Raw genomic sequence first — 25,951 nt, 5'->3', positions numbered from 1 at the left:
ATTTGTATAGATATTAAAGGTAATATACATAATATTCATTCAATATTAATTAAAAGACCTTTAGAATAATAATAATTTACAAAAATATTTTGAAATATCTATTTTGAAATTATTATTATTATTTTTATTTATTTTTTTGTTTATTCTGTTTATTTACAATCTATCTAATTGATAATCAGTAAATTTTAGGATTTTAAAATTATGTTCAGATGTTTTTAAAAAAGTGGTAAACAAAATCAAAACAAATAAATATTTTAAAATTATATTGAAATGTCATTCAAATCAGTCAATAATTAAATAAATATTTAATTTTTACTGTTATATAATAGTTATAAATTTGCACAGCTTTAAAAGAAAGAATACGATTAATTGATATCTCTTCAATATCAAATATTAATAGGTTCTAAGAACTTGCTCTTGAACAATGATAATGTTAATGAAAGCATCAAATATATTTTTAAGAAATGCAAATCAAGATAAATAAATAATTAAGTAAAGCAAATTTAAATAATTTATTAAATGATTAAACAACAAAGTTCAAATTGAAGTTAAAAATGTTAAATACAATACAAATGATAAATAAACAACAAAAACTATACATTAAGAAAATTCAAATTCAAGTGAAAAATGTTAAATACTTATTAAATCAAGTAACAACAAAAATATATATAGAAAACTTCAATTAGTTAGGGGAATTAACAATAATGAAAAATATTATAATTAGTGTAATTAAATTTATTATCAATCTACTTTTAAAAATGAAAAACAAACATCGCAAAAATTCGAATGAGCAAAGCAAAAAACAACGCATTTAATATATATATATAGTTTTTTTTTTTTGTGTAATACTTGTGTAATTTACATCTTGCTCTACAATGATGTCATGCAAGGCACGCTTAATCAGCTCTAAATCCAATTTCAAATGTAAATAAAACTAGCCAAAAATATTCGCTGGGAAACTAAACTAAATCAAGAGGGGGAAAGAGAGGCAATGCCAGTTGCATATAAAATTCAAAAAATATATCGGCTAAAGCGAATGAATGGAAATGAAAATGGGAACTAGTTCTACCCACAAACAGTTAGTCACATAGACAGAGTTAACGCCCACGCACTTGATCCAAAGTTCTGGGCAAACAAATTTCTGAATTTGTATCTGTATCTGTATCTATGCGCTGCTCAGTTGCGCTTTAAGATACATTTTCAAACTATGACGCTATGCCGCGATTCTGTTGACTGTTTGTCTACGCTTTTAAATATATACAAAATACAAAACGAAAAAAACAACAACATCATATAAAGAGTCCGTAGGTCGACAAAAACCGGCTTCGAATTACTTGGAAAATAATCTACGTTTGAGCCACATACGAGTATCGTTAAAAAGGCAACAGAACAAGAGAACCCGTAAGTGTTTGTTTATTGCAAAACAGTACAGACACCAAAAGAGAGAAAATTAACCAAAACAACAAAGAGCCAGACTTTAAGTTGGGGATTTAACAACATGAACAGAAGTCGCAATTGTCGAGAATTCTTGAGAACTGAACTGAAGTGAAGTAAAGCGCGCCTCAGATTTCGCTTTGGCTTGTCAAACAAAAATTTCGCATTAATTAACACGATTTCGAGTCAAATGATCATGATGAAGCTTATCTTCAACCTGTTTAGCGACCCACGCAATAGTAATTCCCCCAAAAAAAAAAACTACAAAGATCAAAATTAGATGCATAGAGTCGCACCTAAAGCGAGGTTACGACTCCAAAACAGTTTACATTACATTTAGTTTTCACAGTCTAGTTAAGATGCCGCCACACAGACACAAAAGGAAAATGGCTAAAATGCGTTGCAACAACACTCAAGTCTATTTATGTAGTTCAAGATCATGCGTAGATCAGTCTCTAACTGCTATTGCTGTTGTTGGCCAAGTTTAGCTGATGACTTCTCTGACGCGAATTGCTTTAACTTTTTTTTTAACGATTTTTTCAGTTTTTTTGGCTAACTCGCTGGCCCCGTTGTGGCCACATTAGAAAGTGATATATGTGGCCAATGCTTAAGCTGATATTAGAGCAGAGATTTGCTAATTAGCAATTAACTTCACGACGCTGAAGAAGTGCTTAGAGAAAGGCTGAAGATCAGTTCCTCTGCGACTATAAAACTGTTTTTCTTTGTTTATATTTCTTATTCGATTTCTCGGAAATCGATTTAATGATGTGTAGGGGTACTTTACACAACTTGACGGCAATGCATAAAAAGAACACATTAATTATCATTCGGCAAAAAAGGTGTTGGGTCAATTACCTATGATTCCTTAAGATGATTACCACATCGACTATAGGGTATATAGAAGTTAAAACTTTTTAATAATTATAATTGAAGAAAATCATACTAATTATTGAGAATTAATTTGCAGTTCTTTAATGACCAATTAAAAGCGATTATAAATATTAAATGATTTGTTTTGAAAATATAATTTATGAAATTGATAGATATCATATCCAAAACTTTCATATTATTTAAATTATATATATATAAATCTATTTGGCAATCATAAGTGAATAATCAAATAGGAAGTGAAATAATCAAAATATATAATACTTCTTCACTTACTGTATTTATATAAATTTTTATAAAAGTGTTAACTGCTATTCTATTGTTTAAAAAAAAAATATATATATGAATATTTTTTTTGTAATCTTTAGTAAAAGAATCAAAAAATTGTTATATGATTTAAGAATATGTATAAATTACTTTTTCAATTCTTTGATTTCCCAAGTTTCATGTAAAATAAATATTTATAAATATTTAGACATCACCTGAAGTGCTCTTTTATTTTTATATCATGTTCCCAATATTCAAATTCTTATTTCGCAATTAGGAACGTTTTCACTACTAATACTAATTTTTATATCTTGCATTTGGTATTTCAATATACAATTATAGTCGTTGGTATATTTTTAGTCTTTTTGTGGTACTACCGCACTATTTTGCTTTTAGCGGGTATCTCACAGTCGAGTACACTCAATTGTAGCTTTCTAACTTGATCTTTTAACTTTTTCTAATTATACTAAAACAAAATAATTGTGTGCGTTCACTTCTAAATTTATTTGGCTACTCTAATAGTATTTTAATTATACTAAAAAAATAATTGAATACGTCCACTTCTAAAATGTATTTTGCTATTTTTCTAATAAAATGTTCTAATTATATTTTCAAAAAATAATTGAATACGCTCACTTCTAAATTGATCTTGCTACTATACTAAAAAAAAAATCAAATATGTAATTGAATATGTATTAAGTATAATTATATAATTTGGTACATTAAAAGTAATTTCATAGGGTGTTCACCCGTCAAATACTTTCTTTTATTTATTTCCGCAAGCAATATGAAAACAATTTAAAAACCGACAAACATTATGTACATATTTAAATATTGAAAAGAAATGGAAACCAAATACGGATTGAAACACGTTAAATTTGTTAAGCAAATCAATGCGCGGTATAATAAGCAAAAAAAAGTATGAATCATTTTGAGACTCATATTTGGCGCGATTCATTTGTTCCCGAGTCGTAGCTGTGTTTGTTTATTTAATTTCCAGATCTGAAAAGGTGCACGATGAAACCCAATCAAATGTCGCGTTGACGTCATTCCAAGCTTTATAATTTCTGCGAGACAATTTATGCCGTTAAGCGTTAAGAATTGTCGTAACCAAATACGGCCATAATAAGCGAATCTCCTTTCAGCTTTCTAACGTAACTAACCATTTTTCGCACTCCCTCCCCCTCGAACAGAAACAGAAACCAAACCCAACCCAAGGCAAAAAAAAAACCAGACCAAGTCAGAAATGCTCGTATGGAAATGAATTCTCATCACGTAACGCTCGCCCATTTTCATGCACAGTCAGACAGAGCGGGACTCGAAGATTATTTACAAAAGGAGAACATCAAAAAACAAGTAAGAAAGCCACAGTCGAATGTGCTCGACTGTGAGATATCAGCTACCCATTTTCATAAAAAACATATTCTGAAAATATACCGAAATAATATACCGAATATACTAAAAATTAACCAATATATATTTGGTAAATCTATATAATAATAAATAGAACTATAATCCGAAAATATGCCAATATAATATATAAAAATACTGAAATATACCAACGTCTATATTTGGTATATCGATATAATAAAAAAAACTATATTCCGCAAATATACCAAAAAAATACACAAAAAATCACTAAAAATAAACCAAATGCAAAATTTGGTATATCGACATATGTAGTTTTGCCTTTAAAGTATACCACAGAGCATTAAATATACCAGCCAAAGAAACTAACTATTTCTTAAATATCTTCGACAATTTTTATCCCTTTCAAAATTTGAGCTTGGTTTTCACACATACACGATATTCACGATATCTTCAGATAATTTTCGCATTTTTATGCTAGCAAATTTTCAACAATTTATTTATAATTGCAAGCTAGTCTGAAGCACATTTAATCTGTGCTACGAACATCAAGAATAATAGAAAATCAAAAATAACGGTGAATCTTTCCGATTTGTGCTGATAAGAAGAGTAAGAAAGCGAAAATAGGCGAAAAAGTGCCTACGTGCAAAATTGAGTTTATGCGGGTTTTTTTCGTTTTTACTGTAAATCTCCTCGAATTTATCTCTTTCATGATTGTTTTTGCTTAAAATTTATTAAGAATTAAATAATCAAAATAAAACAAAAAAAATTTTTGGATTATCTTGTGTGGTTATGATTTTGTGGGTGACGAAAGTCTGAGTTCTGAACATGCACTCAATTTTGCTCGCCACTGTACATTACCTACAGGCACAAAGTTAGAATACCCTTCTACTAGTAACGAGTATAAATATAAGTATATACCATACATAATACTCATAAAACGGGATAAATTAAATTTAATACATACATACATATAACGTATTGAGATTTCTTTTAGTCGGTCGGCAGATAATTAACACCTCAATAAAATATTGTACAATATTGTGTTGTTCCGAATGTGGGATTCGATTTTCAATGGGGGATAAGTGAATACACATGAATGAATGAATGAATGTATGGTTTGGATATATATTTTAGCATGTGCGTTCCACTTTTTTATTTTGTTGTGTTTTCTTTTGTTAATGGCCCTGCAACAACTACAACAACAACAACAACTACAACTACTGAAAGCCTTGCTTGTTACCAAATGATTTCGGCCACGGGCAATGCCAACAAATGATAATTATCAATTTACACAACACGCCGACTTTGCTGTATCTCAACTGTATCTCGCTCTCCCCCTCTGTGTTTATTCGCATTTATTGGATTCATTTATTTACTTAATTATAATTGTTATTTTACACACTCGCAAAACGCGAGGAATACTCATGTGTGTACCTTTCGACCGTACACAGATATCAAATTGTTAGCACAATTTATAAGGAAAATAAATAATAATATTCAATACATCCCACGGTTCTGAATGACGCAAGATATTTGTCGCCTTACTCATATGATCTATAGATTAGAGATGATAGTTCTTTAATGGATTTTGGATCGAAGGAATATTCCATATTAAGCAAAATTGACTATTTGTCAAGTTCTTCGATAGTTATTAGTATTTATTTTTTAATTGTCTTTATCTTGATATTCTATATTAAACTGCTTATCACTTCTCTTATTTTATCACTAGCTAATTTATCTGCTTTACCGCATTCTAATTTAAACTCATCTATAAACCGATTTGTTCTTTTGTTAGTTGACAAATATTTTCTAATACTTTTCAAATTTATTTTTCAAATTTCTCAAAATTGTGCTTAAGCCAAGCTTCTTATCTCAAAATGCATTCATCTTATATCTTTATCTATAAAAATTGTTTACCGAAATTATATTCAAAATCTATCTTAAAACCTTTTTGTGCGAAATCTTTATCACGCACTCTTAAATAAACATTGTTTACTTAATAAATCGCCTTATAAACTGTTGATAGATTTGCGTTTCGCAGAATTCTTTGCTATCTATTTATTTTTCTTTAAAACTTCAATCAACAAATTCGTTTGCTGTTTACTGTAGTAGTTCGCAGTTTCCACATTATCGATGATTTTCAGGAAAAAAACTCTTTTATTTTAAGTCGGCTATCGCATATGGACTAATTTTATTGTGTGATTATGGTGGAATACTTTTCCTAATATTTGTTCACTAAAATTTCGTGTAAATCAGAACCTTCAATATTGATATCTCATTTTATCGATCAATCCATGTATCTTTCCTAGTTTCTATCGCCTAAATTTCACTTAAATTTCAGAACTACTTTTCCTTCGCCGTTCTTTTAATCCATTAATGAACCATTGAAAAGTCACAGTTTTTATAAATTAAATTCATTTATTATAATTCGACTATCGCATATACTCGTAAAACTATTCGTGTCACGCGCTCTTCACTAGCGTGCTAAAGTTATTTGCAATTTGTAAACAACAATCGCTCGATCACTGATCGCAGTTCGAATAAAGTTGGTATGCGATCTATCGCCATGGAATCTTGATCGGAGATCGATTACGTCGCTGCGCGGGGGCGACAACTCTTGGCGACGGCTGCTCGATGCGACGCCCCCAATTGGCACTGGTGTTGCCCACGCTCGCTCTAGAATTAGCCAGAGGTTTGCTGACCGTATTGATCGCCGTACTGGTGGCAGGTGCATTATAGTGACCGCCAAAGTATGTGGCCGACGGTTGTTGCAGCTGGTGCTGCTGCTGTCGATTGCTCGGTTTACTGCCGTAGAGTTGAACACGTGTTGGCGCACGTCCTCGCGCAGGCAGCGCAGCTGGCGACGCTGCCAATTTGCTCGACTCGCTGCCAATGTGCACAGTGGTCTGATAGCGTCCGCTGCTGCGTTGTGGAGCGGACGATGATTGCAGCTGACTTATGCCTGTCAAACGCGTGGGTGAACGATGCCATTTGCCTGAACTCTGCTGTTGGGAAGGCGTCTGCCTCGCCAGACTGTTGGCCAGCAGCCGCTGTGCATAGTACTCCGTGGTGGGCATGGGCTTGGCCACGCCCACCGGCACTAGGCGGCCCGGGGAGTGCGGCAGTATGGAGTTCTTGATCTCAATGCGTATGGAGCTGGCAGCGGGCGACGGCGTTGGAGATGGCGATAGATGACGCACTGTGGGGTGAGCCACGCGAAAAGTCTCATTGCGTTTGACGGGCGAGCGGGTGACAGAGCGCGAGGGGCGATCACGCAGTGGGGAACGCGATTGCGGGCGATAATTCTCATTGTCGAAGACGAGAAAATCGGGGCGGTTCTCCTTGGACTCGCCACGCGATGTTGTTCCACCTCCATTTGCTGTTGCTGGCGGCGGTGGCACTTCAACAAACCAGGCTGGATTATGGGGTGCCTCTTTTTGCTGCTGCAACAGGCGATCGCGAAAGGATTTGCGAAAGCTGCTCAGTGTGACCGTTTTGTACTTTTCACGTTCATCCTCCTCGAGCAGATCGTCATTGGAATGCGTTTTCAGCTGCTCCAGCTGCTCTCGCAAATGCGTGGGCGTTTTACTTTTGCGATAAGTGCTGGAATCAAAGCTGCCACTTGAATTGGAACCCAGACTCGAGGGACGTTCCTGTGCACGACTCTTGTGGCCACTGCCCTGCTGCTCGTAGAGGAAATTAAAGGGATCCGAGTGCGCATCGTAGTCCAACATGCGATCGCCATCGCTGCGCCATTTGTAGTAGGTATTCGTAGCCGTGTCACTCGGATGATGCTCATAGCTGGCCACCTCCTCGGGTGAAGGGGTTTTCTTGCGCTTCGTGAATGTGCTGAATTTGCTAAACACCTTTGACTTCTTTGACTTCTTCTCCAGCGTGCTGCTGTTCGATTCTGTGGGTCGCTGTTGCTGCTCCTCTTCCTCATCATTCAGTATAAAAGTGTCTCCACGCTGAAGCGTTGAACTCGTGCTCGAATCCCGACGGGAACTAATCACGCTGGCCGGACGCGAGTTGCAGCTGCGCACTGGTGTTGTGTCGCGTGAGGAACTTTTGCGCGACGACGTGGCCGATGCCAACGATGAACGTATATTGCGAAAAAATGACATCTCATTAACCTTGGAGCGAACTCAAGCTAAGCTCAGCGACAAGCGCCCGGCGGCGTCAAGCAAACCAAACAAAAATGATAGACGACAAATCTGCGGCGTTGTCTATAATTTGTTGTCTCTTTCTGTCCCACACTTTAATTAGTAATCGCTCTCTTTCGTTCGCTCGCTTCGCTACGCGATTCGCGTGTCTGTCGCTGGCAAATGCCACAAAGCAACTGCCAACTTAACTTCACTTATTACGCGGATCACTAGAATTTCTTTGGCTTCGGCTTCGGCTCGTCATTCGTGTTTTGTATTTTGCGTTCGCTCGTTTGTCATTTTTATTTCATTTTTTTTGTGCTCTCTCTCTCTATTTTGTTTTGACCAATTTGGCGTATACTTAACGTCATCATCGTGTTTAGCTTTATGGCCATAATATGACGTAGAGTTTTGAGCTGCGATCAGCGTTCGTCGTCGTGCGTAGGTGAAGCGAGGTTTTAGGGCTTTGTTTGCAACTTGTGGCTGATTTCGTAATTTATGCACCAGAAAGCGCTCTAATTAGTTATCTGGCGCGGCGCATCAACAGCTCATTTAACGCATTAGCGTTAGCCAGATAATGCAACAACAACAGCAACAATAACTACAACAAACAACAACTACAACTACAACAACAGCAACACCTCACAGCTATCCGCTTTGTCTGTTGTGGGCACTTTGCCTTTGTTTGTTTGTCGCTTTGAAGTGCCAACTAAGCAGTTCCCGTTCTCTACAACCAACAAACACTGTGCACAGTGGTTCAAGTTGAGCAGCAAAAAAAACTTATGCAAAGTATGCGATTTATTATTAAGTTACGGCACGAACTTTTAATTTTAGTTTTGTCTAGCAATTACAGTTTGAATTCAAATCAAAATGGCATAAATTATTAACTGGAGCAGGCTATAATTACATTGACTTATCAAAATACATATATAAATATGGAAAACTTTGCTGATTACAATACAATAGGTTTATTTTGCTTTTACAAAGTATTTAAGTATTTCCAATGAAGTTAATTAAATCAATCTGCTTTCAGAGATAATAAATAAAATTATTCATACAAATAATATTTCGTTATTATCAATAATGAGAGTAACTTAGTACGAAAATTTAATTACCAGCTATTCTCATTTGTTATTAGATAGTTATGTAAATGCAAATCATCGAACAAAACAAGTAAATTTATTTACATTCAAAATCACTTTTCTATAAACAAACTAAAATAAGAAAAATTTAAATTTAAAAATTCATTTCCAAAAAAAAACCATATAAATATTTAGGTATATAAATAAATAACATTTTTATATATTCTAAATTTTAAGTTATTTAGTCAATTATTAATGAAAAAAGAATAATAAAAGCTATAATAATAATAATATAATTAAAATATTTGGACTCATTTTCTTCAACCCTTTCCCCACTGTGCAGAGCGGTGCGCCGCTTGTAGCTTGTAGTCTAGTCTGAATTTATCGATGGCTTTTGATGGCGTTGCCGAGATGCTAGACGCCTCATTGTTCGCCTTAATGAGTGATTGAGTTTCGTGTGCGCGCACTTTTGTGTGATTTGATTTGTTTTGCTTCCGATTCCGCCAAAAACTTATGAGAGTCATTAGATTGTATCTTTAGCTGTTTGATGTTTACGGTTTGCTCTGTTCAAACAAGTGCGAATAGCCATTTTGATTGCTGCAGCGGCAGCTGTTCGTATTGGCAATTATTTATGATGACTAAACGGATAATGTGCGCAAATGATTCCATGTGTTTAATTCCCACATGAATATTAATGAGTGCACACAACCAAAAATATGATTTCGACTGCCGATTTGCCAGACTTCAACCAAATAAATTTACAAATTTTATGCCACAAAATAAGCCGACTGTCAATAGAATTTATGGTGCATACTTTTGAGCGCGCGGTTGACCGAAGCCAGCGACAGCCGGAAAGTATGCAATGAAAAATGATTGCAACTTGTTCGAAGGCGCTTGTTCGCTTCGGAATTGAAATCAATTTTGAAAAATGCACCAAATAAATGTTTTGAAATTTATATATTTTGCCCAAGCAGCAGCTATTATACTCTGCTCAAGTCATGTACACACTTTGCCGACAATCTAAAATCACAGCGGGTGATGGAAAAAGTTCACGCCATTTGCAGAATCATAAAAACATGAAAATCCAACTTGTGCGTGGGTCGCAATAAAAGCTGCTTTCAATATTTCTAATAAATTTTGTATATATCTAATAAAAAGAAACTTTTCTGACAACTCTCGCTAACACTTGCATGATTTTTGTTGGCCTGCCACATGCCTCAACGGCAGCCACAGCCGCAGCAGCCTCACGCAGCAGTGGGTCAAAATACCACACAACACCAGAAGAATTATTATTACGGCAAAATGTTTATTATGTCGAAAAAGTAAGTGTTGGATGGGGGGAAATATGCAATAAATTTGTTTATGCGAATTGTTTGGATTTTTGTTTAATCTTTAACAAAATAATAATAATTCAGATCAGAACCGAAAAAAAGCAAATAACTATGCTATTTGCCAGCTAATTATGACGAAGTGTGAGAAATAGGATGAGCAACAGCAGATGAGTGTTTCACAAAAAGCAAAGAACAGATGATATTTGATCAAAAAACGTGCTTGGTTGCCTATAAATCATATATGAAGAATTACTAGCGCTTTATAGTTTATAGTTTTTAGTTTATAAATGTGGAAAGTTTTTACGCATGGTCATAATTTTTGGTCAGTCTTTTTATGAGCTGAATTTTAATGTATTAATTCAGAAGCACATTTACAGCTAATAATGACTAAGTGTGAACGAATGGAAATATGGAATTAATAAATTATTTAGGCAAAGAAATTTTTGATCTTTGTCTTATTAGTTAAACTTTGAAGTATGAATATAAAGATGTGTTAAGAGATTAAGAGATTATAAGTGTCAACAAATGGAATATATGGCATACACAACTTATTTAATTCTCTAAAAACTAAGAAAATTGTGTTCGCTAGATCTTCACTTTTATTAATTTCATAACAGATAATACTGACTAAATGTGAACAGAAAAAATATCACAGCAACATTGCAAAATATATTTAATTCCTTGCGAACTAATACAATGTTTGAAGCTGGATCTTTTTTATTAAGCATAAATTTTTAAAGTACTTATTTAGAGAAACAGTTATAAATAACTAAGGGTCGATTTTCAATGTTTTTATACAATATTTCCACCTATTCTACGTATTTTTACATTTACAAAGAAAAGGATCTTCAGAACTTTATGGGTACTTTGAAAAATTGAATTTCGTTGTAGAGAACTTTATTGAGCAAACCATTTTATTAAAATAATAGCCATAGATCACTCTATGGAGAGATTGAAAAATCGACCCTAAATACGACATCTTTAAAAATAATAATAAACAGCATAAATTATTTAATTTCCTCGAATTCAAAAATGTATTTTTTTTTTTTTTGTTAAATTATAGAATTTTCATTTAAAAAAAACAATCCCCGATAATTTTAATAGATGGTGAACAAATGACATATTTTCGAAAAATAAATTACAACAGCAAAACAATTTAATTCCCTGAAAACCAATTGATTTGTCTTTATTAAAAGCAGCTACTTAATATTGATTAATTTATAGTTGGCTTTATTTATATTTGGCACATATAAATAACTTTATGGGCATGAATGGACACGCACACACACACACGAACAGACACGTTGAATTCATAACTATAAATGTAAGTGTCCAAATAATAACGGCAATTTGTTGAATAGCCCATCCGAGTACGACCAGAAGAGGAAGCAGAATATGAAGAAGAAGAATGAGCGGAAGAAGAAGAAGAAGTGTATGCCCGCAAGTGGGCCTCGAGGACCCCGCAAACAAAGTTGTCGCTCAGTCTGGTTATTTATGTATGAAATGGAAATGAAAATGGCAATGGGGAAAAGGCATAGGAAAAAGGAAAGTAAGTGGTAGGTAGTACAATAAAAATGTACAAGTATCTGTGTCCCATGAGATACAATTGTATCTGCTGCGTCTCGATAATGGGCAATGAGAGAGCATTTGACACATTTTGTATGCATTTTGTTCGTCGCACATGTGACGTCCATTTACCCGAAAGCGAATGCGAATGCGAATGAGAATGCGAGTAACATTATTTATCAGCTATTAAGTCATAGCCCACAAGCAAACATCAAACACACACACACTCTGAGACTGAGACTGCGACTGCGACTGAGTCGCAATGACAGCTGTTGGTGCCAATGTCAGGCAACAAAAGCCAAGCATAGGCAGCAGACGAGGCAGCTAGATCCATTCATGCCCCTCAACAAAGAAAAAAGCTTCAAATAAGCCAAAACATGGGTGGGTGTTGAAATTGAAAATTGTGAATAAATTGTTGTTGCTGTCGCTGTTGTTGTTATTGTTGCTGTTGTTGCATTGTTGTCTATATATCGTGCGTTTGTGTTTATCTGTCTTGATATTTATGTGCACATTTAGCACAATTAAAAATTAACACACACACAAACAGACAGACACATAGACACAGCCTGCCAATGACAAGCATTGCCTCTTGCCTCTCCCCGCTCGCCGCTCGCACACACAACAATGCCAGCAATGAAGCAATAAATGAAACCAAAAATCAAACACACACCACATGGACAATGTGTCTGTCCGATCATCCGTCCGTCTGTCCGTCTGTCTGTTCAATGCTCCAAGGAAGTGGGCGAGCGTGTTTTTACAGTTATGAGCAGCGGTCTGCACAGCTGGCCACTCAGCTATCCAGTCGTTGGGTCTCCACGGGCCACCACTGAGGCCACAGCCACAACCACAGACACAAGTCACAGCCACAGCTATAACCCAGAGCCAAAGCTACTACCTACGAATAGAGAGACGCTGCTGACTCTCTAACTCTTTAGCTCTCCACCAGCAGCTTCAGCTACGCCAACAGCAACAACAACACATTAACAGCAACAACAACAGCGAAACGTGACCGGTTGCCGGCGGTGCACGTAGCGACCGGCGCACAAAATAGACCATTGTACATAGCGATACTAACAAGCGAGGGCAGCTCGAGAAGTAACAAGTAATAGCTGACAAGCATTATATTATTATTATATTATTATTATACCCGCTACCCATAGGGTAGAAGGGTATTATAACTTTGTGCCGACAGGAAATGTATGTAACAGGTAGAAGGAGGCATCTCCGACCCTATAAAGTATATATATTCTTGATCAGCGTCAACAGCCGAGACGATATAGCCATGTCCGTCTGTCCGTCTGTGTGTCTGTCCGTCTGTCCGTCTGTCCGTCTGTCCGTATGAACACCTAGATCTCAGAGACTATAAGAGATAGAGCTATAATTTTTTTTTTCGACAGCATTTGTTATGTTTGCACGCATATCAAGTTTGTTTCAAATTTTTGCCACGCCCACTTCCGCCCCCGCAAATCAAAAAAAAATCGAATTACAAGCGTAATTTTAAAGCTAGAGTTGCGAATTTCGGTATATACAATATTTACTATAGTAGTTATGATTCCTGAAAATTTGGTTGCGATCAGATAAAAATTGTCGAAGTTATTAAAGAAATACTTTTGTATGGGCAAAAACGCTTACTTACAGGGTCTGAGTTGCTTTGGCTGACAATCTGGTATATTGTGCCGTCTATGGTATATTTTGAATGCGGTACTATGTCGATATACCAAATATACCATTTGGTATATTTTTAGTATTTTTGCAGTATATTCGGTATATTTTGAGAAAATACCGCAAAATATGTTTCTTTTATTCAAAATGGGTAGAGGGTATCTCACAGTCGAGTACACTCGACTGTAGTTTTCTTACTTGTATTATTTATATATTTATTTATTTTATTTATTTCATATTTTTCATATTGCATATTTCATATTTGCTCAAAATTCATACACTATAGATTGTTGTTATTATTATATTACAATTGTTGAAGCACGAGTTCAAAAATATACACACACATACTTTAAAATGTTTTGCATTAATACGTTCATCAAAAAAACAAAGTTTGGAAGCAATTATACAATGATACCTTAGCTTCGGATAAGGAAAAATGCCCAGAAGCAAGTTTCGTATAAAACTTTATAAGCCTAAGACATTAGAATCTCATTCAAATCTTTCACAAATTTGAATAGAAATTTGCTGATTTTGCAAGATTTCTTTTATAAAATTCTTTTATCAAACATTAAAGTTCGATTGCTAAAGTACGTTTGCTAAGTCGTTTATCATATAACTTAATAACAAATATTATCAGCTGAATATGGTTTGGTTTGGTTTTGAAATGTTTTCATGCAAAATATTTACAATCTCCCCTTTGTTTTCTCTAGCTATGTAAGTAGCTAACAAAGTGGAGAATTTGTTGTGCCACCCTCGCATAGACCTTACGTACACTTCTTATCTACATAGGTGCCAAGTGGCACGCATGACGCGAGCTTTGCAACTCTCTGGAGCCAGGGCAAGCGTTGCTTGCTTGCTTGCTTGCCTGCCTGGTTCGCCTGCCTGGCTGCCTGCTTGGCTGCTTGACTGTTTGGCTGCTTGCTTGCGCCTCATGACGTGTCTCATGACTGTTTTATTTGAATTTTGGAGAAAGGCCATATGGCGTTTTAATGGCCAAGAGACGCATGGGAAGAGGCAGAGGCAGCTGCAACAGCCACAGCAACGGCAACAGCAACAGCCACAGAAAACTGCAGACACTTGAGTTGCTGTTGAGTTGTTGAGTTGGTTGCTAGCTTCGAGTGTTGTACGAGTAGTTGGACCGCTAACGGGGCACCAAAAAGTGTTGTCTATGTACGCGTCTCGTCTTTGCCCAGTTAGCGATAGGCCGAATGACGTCGAAATTTATTTTTAAACAACAAAACCGAAAGAGAGAATTTGTTTAATTTACTTATTGGCAAACATAACTCGTTTGCTTTTCCTTATCTACGACACAAAACTTTTGCCAACTACCCGAAAAAAAAATCAAACCGAAAAAGTACAAAACGAAAAGCAAATCAAAGAATCTCAAAGCAACCACTTTACGCACAGTTATTAATAGACTTGAAAGAAATTGTCAAAATTGTTTCCCTACGAAGTTTTGAGCGCAAAACACATTCTTCACTTCCTCTGTTGAACTGAGAGTTTTTGAGCTTGGTTTTTATCACAAACAAATCTATAATTAGTTTTCATTAATTTGCTACGGCTCTCGACTTTTATGACCCGACTCGAAGAGATGAGCTTTGCCGATAGTCGCAGTTAATTAGGAATTAATTAATAAAATTGTCTTTAATTAATTAAGATTTAATCGTAAGCAAAAGCTGTCAAAACAAGCCTCACCTGTGTGCGATGTTTAAACCAGTTACAGTTGAAACCAGATTTGTATCTGTCAGATACATATGTTTGTCAATTGGATTGTTAGCGTATTTCAAGTTCGACTTGCTCGCAATTTACAACCGTTGTTGACCGTTCGCAGGTGATTAGCAATAATTATAACGAATTTTTAAGCCAAACAAATCGAAAATACAACTATACTATATATACACATGTTTGACTAATGTTAATTGCTTTTGGGGTTACACGAGTTCGTGCATCGTGTGTCCCCCTCCTCAGCTAATGACTGCGGCCAGCTGTTTGAATTTAACATAAATTTCGCTATTTTAAATGCCTCAAAAATAACAAATGGCTGCAATAAACTTTTTGTTGCTAGCCAGCTGCTGGGCAATCGACGCATTAGGCCAACAAAAAATCAATTAAATTAATAATAATATATCAATATTTATGCTTAAAAGAAACAAATATATGGCACGCCCAAAAATACACCAATAAACAAGTAAGAAGGCTAGAGGCGAGTAGGCTTGACTTTGAGATGCCCGCTACCTATTCTGTATAAAAGCACGAACATGCTGTATTATACTTAAAAGAAACCTACATAATTAAAATACAACAAACAAAAATACAAAAATATACCCAAAGCTATATTTGGTACATATATTATTCTATTTTTTATTTGATTGGCGAATAATAAAGAGGAACCAGAGCAACTATATACATATATACTACTTTATTCAAACTATACCATACTTAGGCCCTAAGGATAATTTGGGAGTATACTTATATACTACTTCATTCAAAATATACCATGCTAAGACCTTTAGGCATTTTGGTATATATATACCAGTATACCTCTTCATTCAAAATATACCATACTACGGCCTTCATTCTTATTTGGTATATATACTACTTCTTAAGAAATATACCACATAGTCAACCAAAGCAACAAAGTTTCTTGCCATACACATAAAATAATTTGTTTAATAACTTCTACAATTTTAACCAACTTTATAAGAATCATAAGGTTAGTTATAATACCCATCTACCCCTTAGGTAGCGGGTATACAAATTAACAACTAGAGATGGTGAAAATTATATGGTAAAATATGTATAGTATAAGGCAATAAAATTTAATAATCATGTGGGATTTATGACAAGTTGAACTATTAAACAAAACAAAAACCGGAAAATAATTATATGGATTGTTTTGTCAAGTTAATAAAAATAATATTTTTATGGCTGACCATCACTAACAGTTTGTAATGGGAGTAGGAGAAGGAGGAGGAGGAGGAGGCAGAGGGTGGCAACCCTGTCGCCGCCCAAGCGATGTTCGTGCAACCATCTCGTTGCGCAAACATTGCTATATGATATGACAAGCCTCCTCTCCACCTGGCCACCTGGCCACCTGGCCACCACACCAGCTGGTCAACAACTGTGGCAGTGGAAGGTAAAGGTGTGTTAAAGTCGATACTCCACCGCTCTAGCCAAAAACCACCCAAGTGCGTAGCTATCTACTGTGTAAGTTTAACTAACACGCCCATGGGAAATATAACAGCGACACGCAACAATTACCAAAAGACCTAAAGATGATTATGCTGATGGGCAGAGAAGGCAAGAGAAGATACAACAACTTTCTGTCACTCTCTAGATTTAGATTGGGGTGTTAAATTTGTGCGCACAGCAGCTGCAAAATGTTTATGACAAAGTCATAGTCAGAGACAAAGTGTCGCGAGCTATGAAAAAAACTAATAATGCAATTAAAATATTAAAAGCCTGACAAAGTTGTCAATTGTCAAGCGTAACTCAACAAGTGCAAGGCAAGGTTTTTAAAACGCAAATAAGCTGAAGGCATATGACATCTATATACATACATGATGAGATGCAGTCAGTGATACTATACTATATACTATATAGTAACTTACACTGAGCTATAAATTCATTTCTCATACTCGTAAATGTCAAATTAGAAAATTGTTTAGATATTTGCATGCTATAAATTTATATTTGCAGTGCGATTTCTGCGAATTAATTTCTTGAAACTGTTTCATGTTTAAGCATATGTTGCCTCAACAAATGAAAAAGAACAAAACGGAAAACAGGAACACACAAATTGTGAAATTTCCTGGAAAACTGCTTGAGACAAATCGGTCACTGTCAAGTATGAAGCTCATGTGCGACATCTAGAAATTTAATAATGAAATTTACTACAGAATATTCATATATAAAAAATCATGTTTACTAAGCTAAAAGCTAGAAAATATTAATATAAAAAAAGCTTGTTTACTAAGTTAAAATAAAAGCTTGAGAGAACAAATAAATTTCTATTTGTCCCCAAAAATGTCTCAAAATAATTTAAATTTTTGTATTGCAAATGCTATAAATTTAAAATTTATTGAGAATAAAAGCAAAACAGTGTGTATCCAATTAATATACCTCAAAATTATATACAAAATATACCAAAGACTATGTTTAGTATATTCAAAATACACCGTTGAGTGCAAAATATACCAAATTAGCAGATAAAGTAACTAGGACCCGTAGTACTCGTAAGAATGCGTTTTTGCCCATACAAAACAATTTCTTAAATAACTTTTAGAATTTTTACGTAATCGCAACCTTATTTTCAACAATCGCGACTTTAGCTCAGGCTTGTTATTAGATTTGCAGGGGCGTAAGTGGGCGTGATCAAAATTTGAAAGCAACATAAAAGTTTCAAGCAGCATTACTACAGTTGTGTACTATTCTCAAAAGTCAACAAAGTACACCAAACCTGAAGCTTTAATTTAATGAATATACTAAAGAGTAAAAAGTAAATAAGAAACATTTTTATTATATTTTGTACTTTTGCCAGAATTCAAAATAATAATTTGAAATATCTAAAATTTAATAATCAAGTTTAGCAGTGAACATTAAATTATAAAATGAATAAATGTTGGCTCATGTTTGCTAAGTAAATATTAAAGTACCAAGCACCATTTTTTGCATTTTTCCGCAAAATTAAACAAAGCGTTTTTAATTTGTGTATTGAATTTCAGTCAGAAAGTTTTTGCGCAGTATGCAAGTAATGCAAATTGTTTTTGTTGCACACTTTAAGCTGAGAGTTAAAGTCCTTTGAAACATGATTGCCACTTAAGTAATTGTAACTGCTTGCAACTTTTGTGATTAATATTATATTTCTATGCAAAAACAAGCAAGTGATGAGAGTTTTTGGTTGCCACAGTTTCAAAGCGTTTATTTATTATTTTAAAATACGTTTTCATTTCCGTTGCCATTTAAAACATTGCAAATTAAATGAAAACTGCAGTTTATTTTTAGTTAGCCAGACAGCAGGAGTTGAAGGTCTTCAGCTGAAGGAAAATATGATGATAGTTGCAAGCAAAGTTGGCAAAAAACAAATATTGATTTACCCGCCACCCTTTGCACGACTTGTTATTGTTTCCCGTCATAACCGAAATCACCTGCTGTCTGAAGTATTTACCAAACATTTAGTTCAACCCAGTAGTAGAGTGTATATATACATAACATATATTGAAATATATAAGTATTGATGGCAATTGGAAAGCCACAAAACGCGCAATAGTCATCACTTAAGTGAAATACATTATAGACTTTGGTTTGGTTTTGGTTTTCCGTGTCAAATGCGAGATCTGTTCGTCTGCTCTTCTGAATTCTGAATTCTGGCTGATGACTCAGTTTTTGTGGCATATATTTGTATGTAGATGTGCTATAGTTTTTCAACGGAACTCGGCAGCCGACAAAGTGGCAAGATAAAGGGTCGCAAGGGGAGCGCAGCAAGTTGCATGCAGCGGCAGAAATTGAAAGTTGCAGGAATTGATGCATCACTGGAGGAATGAGATCTGAGGACCCCAAAACGACTCTGAACACGATGCGATGATGCACACAGTAAACACAGAGAGAAAAAGACTGAAGGACAGACAGACAGACAGCTGGAGACTGTGAGCTGTGAGTGCTTGACTGTGAAATACCCCAACGATTCGAATTGTTATGCAAATCGTAAACTAAACTGGAAATTTGAATTTCTTATCAATGGGCATTGGAGTTCAATGCACCCGGGATACAACCAACAACAAAATAAAAATGTTCCAGTTCCTCGAGTTTAACGGCACATAAGTGAATATTCTAATAGTTTTTGAAGTGGTTCTTTTGATTTATACTCAAATGCTCAAGGCTAAACTCCAATTTGATTAAACTGTTTTGTGTTGAATTTTTAGACCCTTTACTTTTAATACAAAATGAAAAGGGTCTATTAAGATTATAGAAAAAGAAGCAGCAATCCTATAGAGTATATCTAATCTGAATCACCATCAATAACTGAATCGATTTACACATATGCAGTCCTTAAGAATACCTAGAAATGATCCATATTCTTGGAATAAGGCCAAAAGCAAGCATTTATGTTACGATCCTTCCATATCAATTTTAGACCCTCTAAAGAGTCTGTTATCTCAAAACATAACAGGTTACCAAAAGTTATAATTTTATATTGGTTCTTTAAATTTCTCAAAGATTCTTCATAATTTGTATTTACTTTGGATAAAAAGTAGAACAATATTCCTAAGCAAGAATTGATTACTTTTTATTTAAATACAAACTTTCTAATTCAAATTTAGTTTAGATACAAGATATCTTTTAGGTTTCAATATAAATTTTGGGTTAAGAGCAACTAACAATGCCAATTTTTTATTAATTTAATAAATATTCCTCATAAATGTATTTGAGTACTCTAGATTTTAAGTTAACCTATGAAAAGTAAAGGGTCTTTTAATGTCAAAACTTGTGCTTCATTTATGTAAATTCTACTAACCGCTAATCAGCATTACGTATTGACGCAGCCTTCTTGTGCTCACTTGTCAAGCTAGGTATATTTGTTTAGTGAGAAGAAAGAGAGAGAGAGAGAGCAAATGGTAGAAAGAAACAGCAACTCAGATCACTTGAGAAATGAGTCAAGCTGTTTTTTTGGAAGCCGAGAAATTCTAAAGTGAGGAAATTGCAATCTTAAGTTTAACGCCTCTACGAATTAAACAATTGGGTTTTTCATTATTATTACGTATTAAGTAGGTTTTTTTTCGTTCGTTCTTTATTTTTTATATTATTGCCGGCTCATTACGCTCGTGTAGCCGAGTCAAATGGCATTTCAAGTTCGGGTTCGCTTAACATTTTTGTTGTTGTTAATGTGAATGTTGTTGTTGGTCTTGTGTCTTGCTGTAGGTTCTGTGATGATCTCATCGATTGCATCAGATTTCGCACGGCATGTCGTTATGTGGCGCACAAATTTAAAACTGAAATTCTTGTTGATGTTTTTTCCAGTTCCTTTTTGTAAAACACACATATGCAGAATATTCAAAATTAGCTGTTAGCACGACAACACAAACCGCCCCAAAAGCTGATGATACCGTCTTTCTGTCCGTCTGTCCGTCTGTCAGTCTTTTTGTCTGGTTATAACTCAATGCGATTCGCATTTAAAGGCGAGCCCAGCTAACAAATTGGCCAATGCCATCGCACAGAACATCGTAACATGCGATATACTCTGTATAAGAAATACAGACAGTCCGAAAAAAAAACGAAGAAGAATGTTTTCAACGTGTGCAGCAAATTGATTGATCTGCAGCAAAGTTTGAAATGAAATTAACATTGGCCGTTGTGGTTGTGGAATTGTTGCAAATCAATCAATGAATCAAGCACACACAACAATTTTCGCTGATTGGGCTTATTTTCTCAAGAGTTCACTCTGGGGACTTGTTCATGATGTTGGTGTCGACAACTACTCTGAGAGATGAAGATACAGATACATTTGTATCTCAAGCTGCTGTCGAGTTGTCGCGCTGTGAAAGCAACGAACCAGAATAATACAAGCTGTAAATTATAAGATTTACATATGAGACTGTCTCTCACTTTGCTATCTCTCTATTTGTGTGACATAGTCACATATATTGAACAGCATCGAGAACAATAATCGAATTATAATAACGAATATTTCGAACTCAAACGTGTTGGAATTTTTAGCTACAAGTCTCTTTAGTCTCATTCTGTCATCGTTTGTGTTTTTAATTTTTTTTATTTTGTATTTTGCTGCAACTCATTGACCTCTCGCTTAACTTAAGCTGCCATGTCGAATTTGTTTTTATTGTTTGTTGCTCGCTGCTTTTTTTGCATTTCAAATGGATTTGTGACGTCAACGGCAAAACTGCAAACTGCAAAACGGGAACAAAGCCAGGCAAACAAACAAATCGCATGGAATGTGTCCCTGACAGAAAATACTTTACAGATGCTATTGTGTCTACAAAAATGCAAAAGCTAAAGCAAAAGCAAATGCAAATAATTATTGCCTAATTCTGAAATGTATTACTGCACAAATGTGACACAATCGAGGCAAGTATTCGATGTTCAGGTAGTAGATGATCTAATACGGTTTTTCTAAATTTTTTTCTCGGGTTTTTTATATTTTTTTCTCGGGGTTCTTATATTATTCTTATTACGTAAATGAATTAAATTAAAAATTGTGAAATTAGCCTTTTTCTCCTATTTTGTATCATTCATTGAAGTTCAAATTTGAAAGGTTTACATTCTTGTTAGCATAATAAACAATATATCAATTATTGAAACCGGCTCAATAAAATTCGATTTATACTCTAATTTCTTAGTGTCAAATTTCAGTGTCTCATATTTCAAACAAATTAACTGCGTATACTTAATTTATGTCATAACAATACAAATTTTATACAAATTATGTATACGTCTTTGTCATGTTATTGAAACGAGTTTGACATTGTCTTAGCTAATTTACAAAACAAATTTTTATTCAACAAAATATAATATTTGTCTAAATGTAAGAAACTATACCTACAATTATTTAAATAGTTGAAAGACAAGGCTTGAAAAAATACTCCAAGTAAATAATTGCATGTCTATAAGCTTTAAAAAATGTTAAGTTTAAGTTATATAATTAAAATAGAGAAGATAACTAATTATTTTTACTAGAGAGTTAATATTCAAGCTTGAAAATATTTAAAACGAAAAAAACGAAAAAAAAACATGAACTGAAACAATTTTAAAAATAAGTAAAGGTTATTCTTATAGCTCTGGATAAGCACTATATTATATTTACAGCTAAGATTGATTTTAGGAACTTTTTCTGCTTGACGATAAAATATATAAATTCGTTCTTTTTTTGGTTTTTTGCAAATATTATAAAACAGAAAAATAATTCCAAAGGCATTATTACCTCTAATTTAAGGGCTAATCAAGAGATTTTTCAATGTATTTACTTTAACTTTAAACATCAGTAATTAACACACATTTTAAAATTTTCCGATGTCTGCAAGTACTTTGCTCGAAGCTTTTAAAAGCATAAATTAACAACACAATATACAAAAAGTAGCATACATATATTTTAAAAGCTGATTTTCCCCAGTGCATCATTAATTACTGAACTATAGTATTCAAATATATTTACCTAACTATTCACAACAAATTCCAAAACAATATTTTATATTTAGAGGCACACACAAGTGCATGCTGCGAGCTTTCAACAGAGTCGAACACATTATCAGTTGACGTCGATTGCTGATATCTTATCAATCACATTTGGCCGGGAACGACGGTAAATGCCATTTCAATGATTAGTCAGAGCCAAATCTTGTGTGTGGCATGTGATTAAAAAGCAGAAAAAAAACTACAGGTAATTGGTAACAAGTCCAAGTTTAACTTGGCTAATGATATAAGGCAGACAAGATCGAAAGAGAACTCTTATTTATTTAACCCGATCTGTTACTACATCGTATGTTTACTACATGTGTTCAGACTACATTATGTACAATGTACAATGTACAATGTACTATGTACCATTAACTATGTACATTGGACAAACAAACAAAATTAAACAAAAGCCGCGCAAATGTTTATATTTTTTTAGCCATGCCAAGAATACAAAGCACAATCATTTCTATTTCTATTTTTTTCTCACTTTTATAAATTTCCTTTTCTTTTTTTTTGTTGGTTTTTGGTCGATTAATAAAAGCAGAGGAAGTCCATAGTTTATAAATAGCCACTAGGTGATATTGAGTAGTATTTATGGCCAAGTTGGAAAGGACATTTGAGGGAGGGTAGAGAGGGGGGTGGCATGTAGATTACTCACCTTCTCGGCGAACTCCTCCCGAGGACGTCGTGAAAGTGTTTGCGCACTCATGAGCTCCTTTGTGGGCGATGGTGTCATGTTTAATGATACGTTGATACGCTGCTCTCTTTACTTTTGCAAAATGCCAATTGCAATTATTACTATGTATAATTAAAATTGTTATTTAATTTGTTTCTTATATATTGCTTTTCGTTACACTCGTTGCGCGGACGCCTTCGCTATATACATAAAGAAAATTTTCAATTTATGGTTATTATCAATTTTATCAGTTGTTGCTTTGCAAATTCAGTTAAACAAATTATTGCGTAGTCGTTTAAAAATATATTCTGCTAACGTGAATAGTTCACTCTGTATTTTTTTTTTTTTGCTGTCACTCGCTCTCGCTCACTTGCTCGCTAATAATTCACTTTGGCGTTATTATTATTTATTAATGGCGGTTTGATTATTGTGCGTTGTTGTTGTTGTTATTGCTGCTGCTGTAGTTGCTGCTGCCAGGTGTGACGTGGTCCGTTAGACGAGTTCACAATTATTTTTAGCGGCCTACGAAAAGAAGAAAAAAACATTTAAGCCGCAGTCAAAGCCGGCCGGCCACATGCCAAGTTTTTTTCTGTTTTTTTTTTTTTTGTTCACAACTTGTTGTTTTTGTTGTCTGCAAAGTCGTGGCGCGACCTTCACTGTTTTGCAATTCTAATTGAAATTCAATTGGTCAAGCGTCGTTTTAATTTTTTTTTTTTGTATTTTTATTTTTAATTATGACCTGCAGCAAACGAGGCAAAAAGGGCCCCGATGATTATGATGATGATGACGACGACGACGTCATCAGCGACCAAGCGCAACAGTTTGTTGAAGGAGGCACAAAACACACACACACACACACAGACACTACACACACACATACACTACACACACACACAGAGCACAGCAGTCACACACAATTACACACGCGGCACACACGCACACCGGTTAAACTTGTTATCGCGGCATGCAAAAGAACCTAAAACTCTAGGCCACAAACAAGTTCTGGAGCGGCACAGGGCAATACCAACACTAACAACAACAACACAGCAAAAGCACCCAGCAACACTGAAACACACACAGAACACACAACTCAAGTGCTTTATTTTGATATGTTGTTTTTTGTTTATTTATTTTATTTTAGTTGTATTTTGTTGTATTTTTGTTGTATTGCACATATATAATTTTTAGATGAAAAAGAAACCCTTGAGCACTTAGACAGTGGCACTTAGGGCAACATTGCTAAAGTGGTCGCTTGGTTGGCTTGGAAATTTACTTTTAAATTAAAAACAAACGAAAGTAAATCAACAAAAATGAAACGAAAACACGACACACGAGACGACGGCCGCCAACGCGCTGCAGCTTCAAAACACTTCAAAAGGCGAGCAACAACTAACAGCCGGGTCCGGGGCCGGCAGTTATAACTGCCGCTTCAGATTCAAAAAGCCAGAGGGAGTACAACAAGAGAGAAGCAAACAGGCAGCTTCACGATTTCCAAATACTCTTATTAGCGGTAGGCAGAAAATGTAGAAAATCGAATTAAATTAAAAATTACAAATATTGCTAAATAAATAAATTTATTTTTATATTTCTATCAATATTTATTTAAGAAAAACAATATTTTAATATATTTTATTATTTTTTATTTAAGTGTGTTATTCGTGTGTAAAAGCTGCATTAAAGCTTTTACTTATGGGAAGTAGTCAAGAAAAATGTTTATAAATTTACCATTACAGATCAAAATGATCATTCGCAACATTATTATGAATATACACAGAAATACAACAAACTTTCAATTATATTTTCTATTATCTATGTTACAATATCATTATTATTTTAGTAAGAAGAACGATAACATATTATAGTCCACAATCAAATTAATCTTTTATAAAATCTAGATATATTTGTAATATAAGAAAACATTATTTTATTAAGATTGTATGGATGACATATTTTAATATACATGTAATTACACTTTTCTGAAGACTCGATATTTCTGTAATATAATAAAATATATTTTTTAAAAATAAAAAAATAATATTTCTGACTACATTTATTTTTATTTCATTTAAGCACATATTTGAACCAAATACCAATAAGGAATATTTATAGAGTTGACTTTTAAGCTCAACACGTATTCGTTGACATATTTGTGTGACTTTTTGAAAGTGTATAATGAGAGCGCATGCTCGCAAAGAGAGAACTAATGAGAGAGCATAGCCGGCTAAAAGCCCGTTTACACTGCGAAGCGTTTTGCTTTAAAGAGAATGGAATGCTTTGAAGCGCGCTGTTTCCACTGTACGCGTCATCATTATGCTCATATCCTAGTGTATAAATATTTTGAAAAAA

General features: G+C 34.4%; 2 protein-coding genes across 2 annotated transcripts in view; both read right to left on the bottom strand.

The window, feature by feature from the left end:
- The window catches only part of LOC133845293 (four and a half LIM domains protein 2), a 72,312-nt gene extending 47,309 nt beyond the window's left edge, over positions 1 to 25,003 (bottom strand). The window contains exons 1-2 of the mRNA XM_062279721.1: positions 24,879 to 25,003; positions 23,588 to 23,805 (exon numbers count right to left, since the gene is read on the bottom strand). Of these exons, the coding sequence (XP_062135705.1) occupies positions 23,588 to 23,665 (78 nt within the window). The 5' untranslated portion in view covers positions 23,666 to 23,805; positions 24,879 to 25,003. The remainder of the gene's footprint in view (positions 1 to 23,587; positions 23,806 to 24,878) is intronic.
- Positions 6,359 to 8,315, bottom strand: LOC133842694 (uncharacterized). Its single transcript, XM_062275895.1, has one exon. The coding sequence runs from the start codon at positions 8,082 to 8,084 to the stop codon at positions 6,519 to 6,521; it is 1,566 nt and encodes a 521-aa protein (XP_062131879.1). The 5' UTR covers positions 8,085 to 8,315; the 3' UTR covers positions 6,359 to 6,518.
- Positions 25,004 to 25,951: the final 948 nt, after the last annotated feature.

The sequence above is a fragment of the Drosophila sulfurigaster genome, chromosome 3, assembly GCF_023558435.1.
Source record: "Drosophila sulfurigaster albostrigata strain 15112-1811.04 chromosome 3, ASM2355843v2, whole genome shotgun sequence".
Lineage (NCBI taxonomy): Eukaryota > Metazoa > Arthropoda > Insecta > Diptera > Drosophilidae > Drosophila > Drosophila sulfurigaster.
Note: the sequence above shows the minus strand (reverse complement) of the source record. Positions and strands in the feature narration are given on the sequence as shown.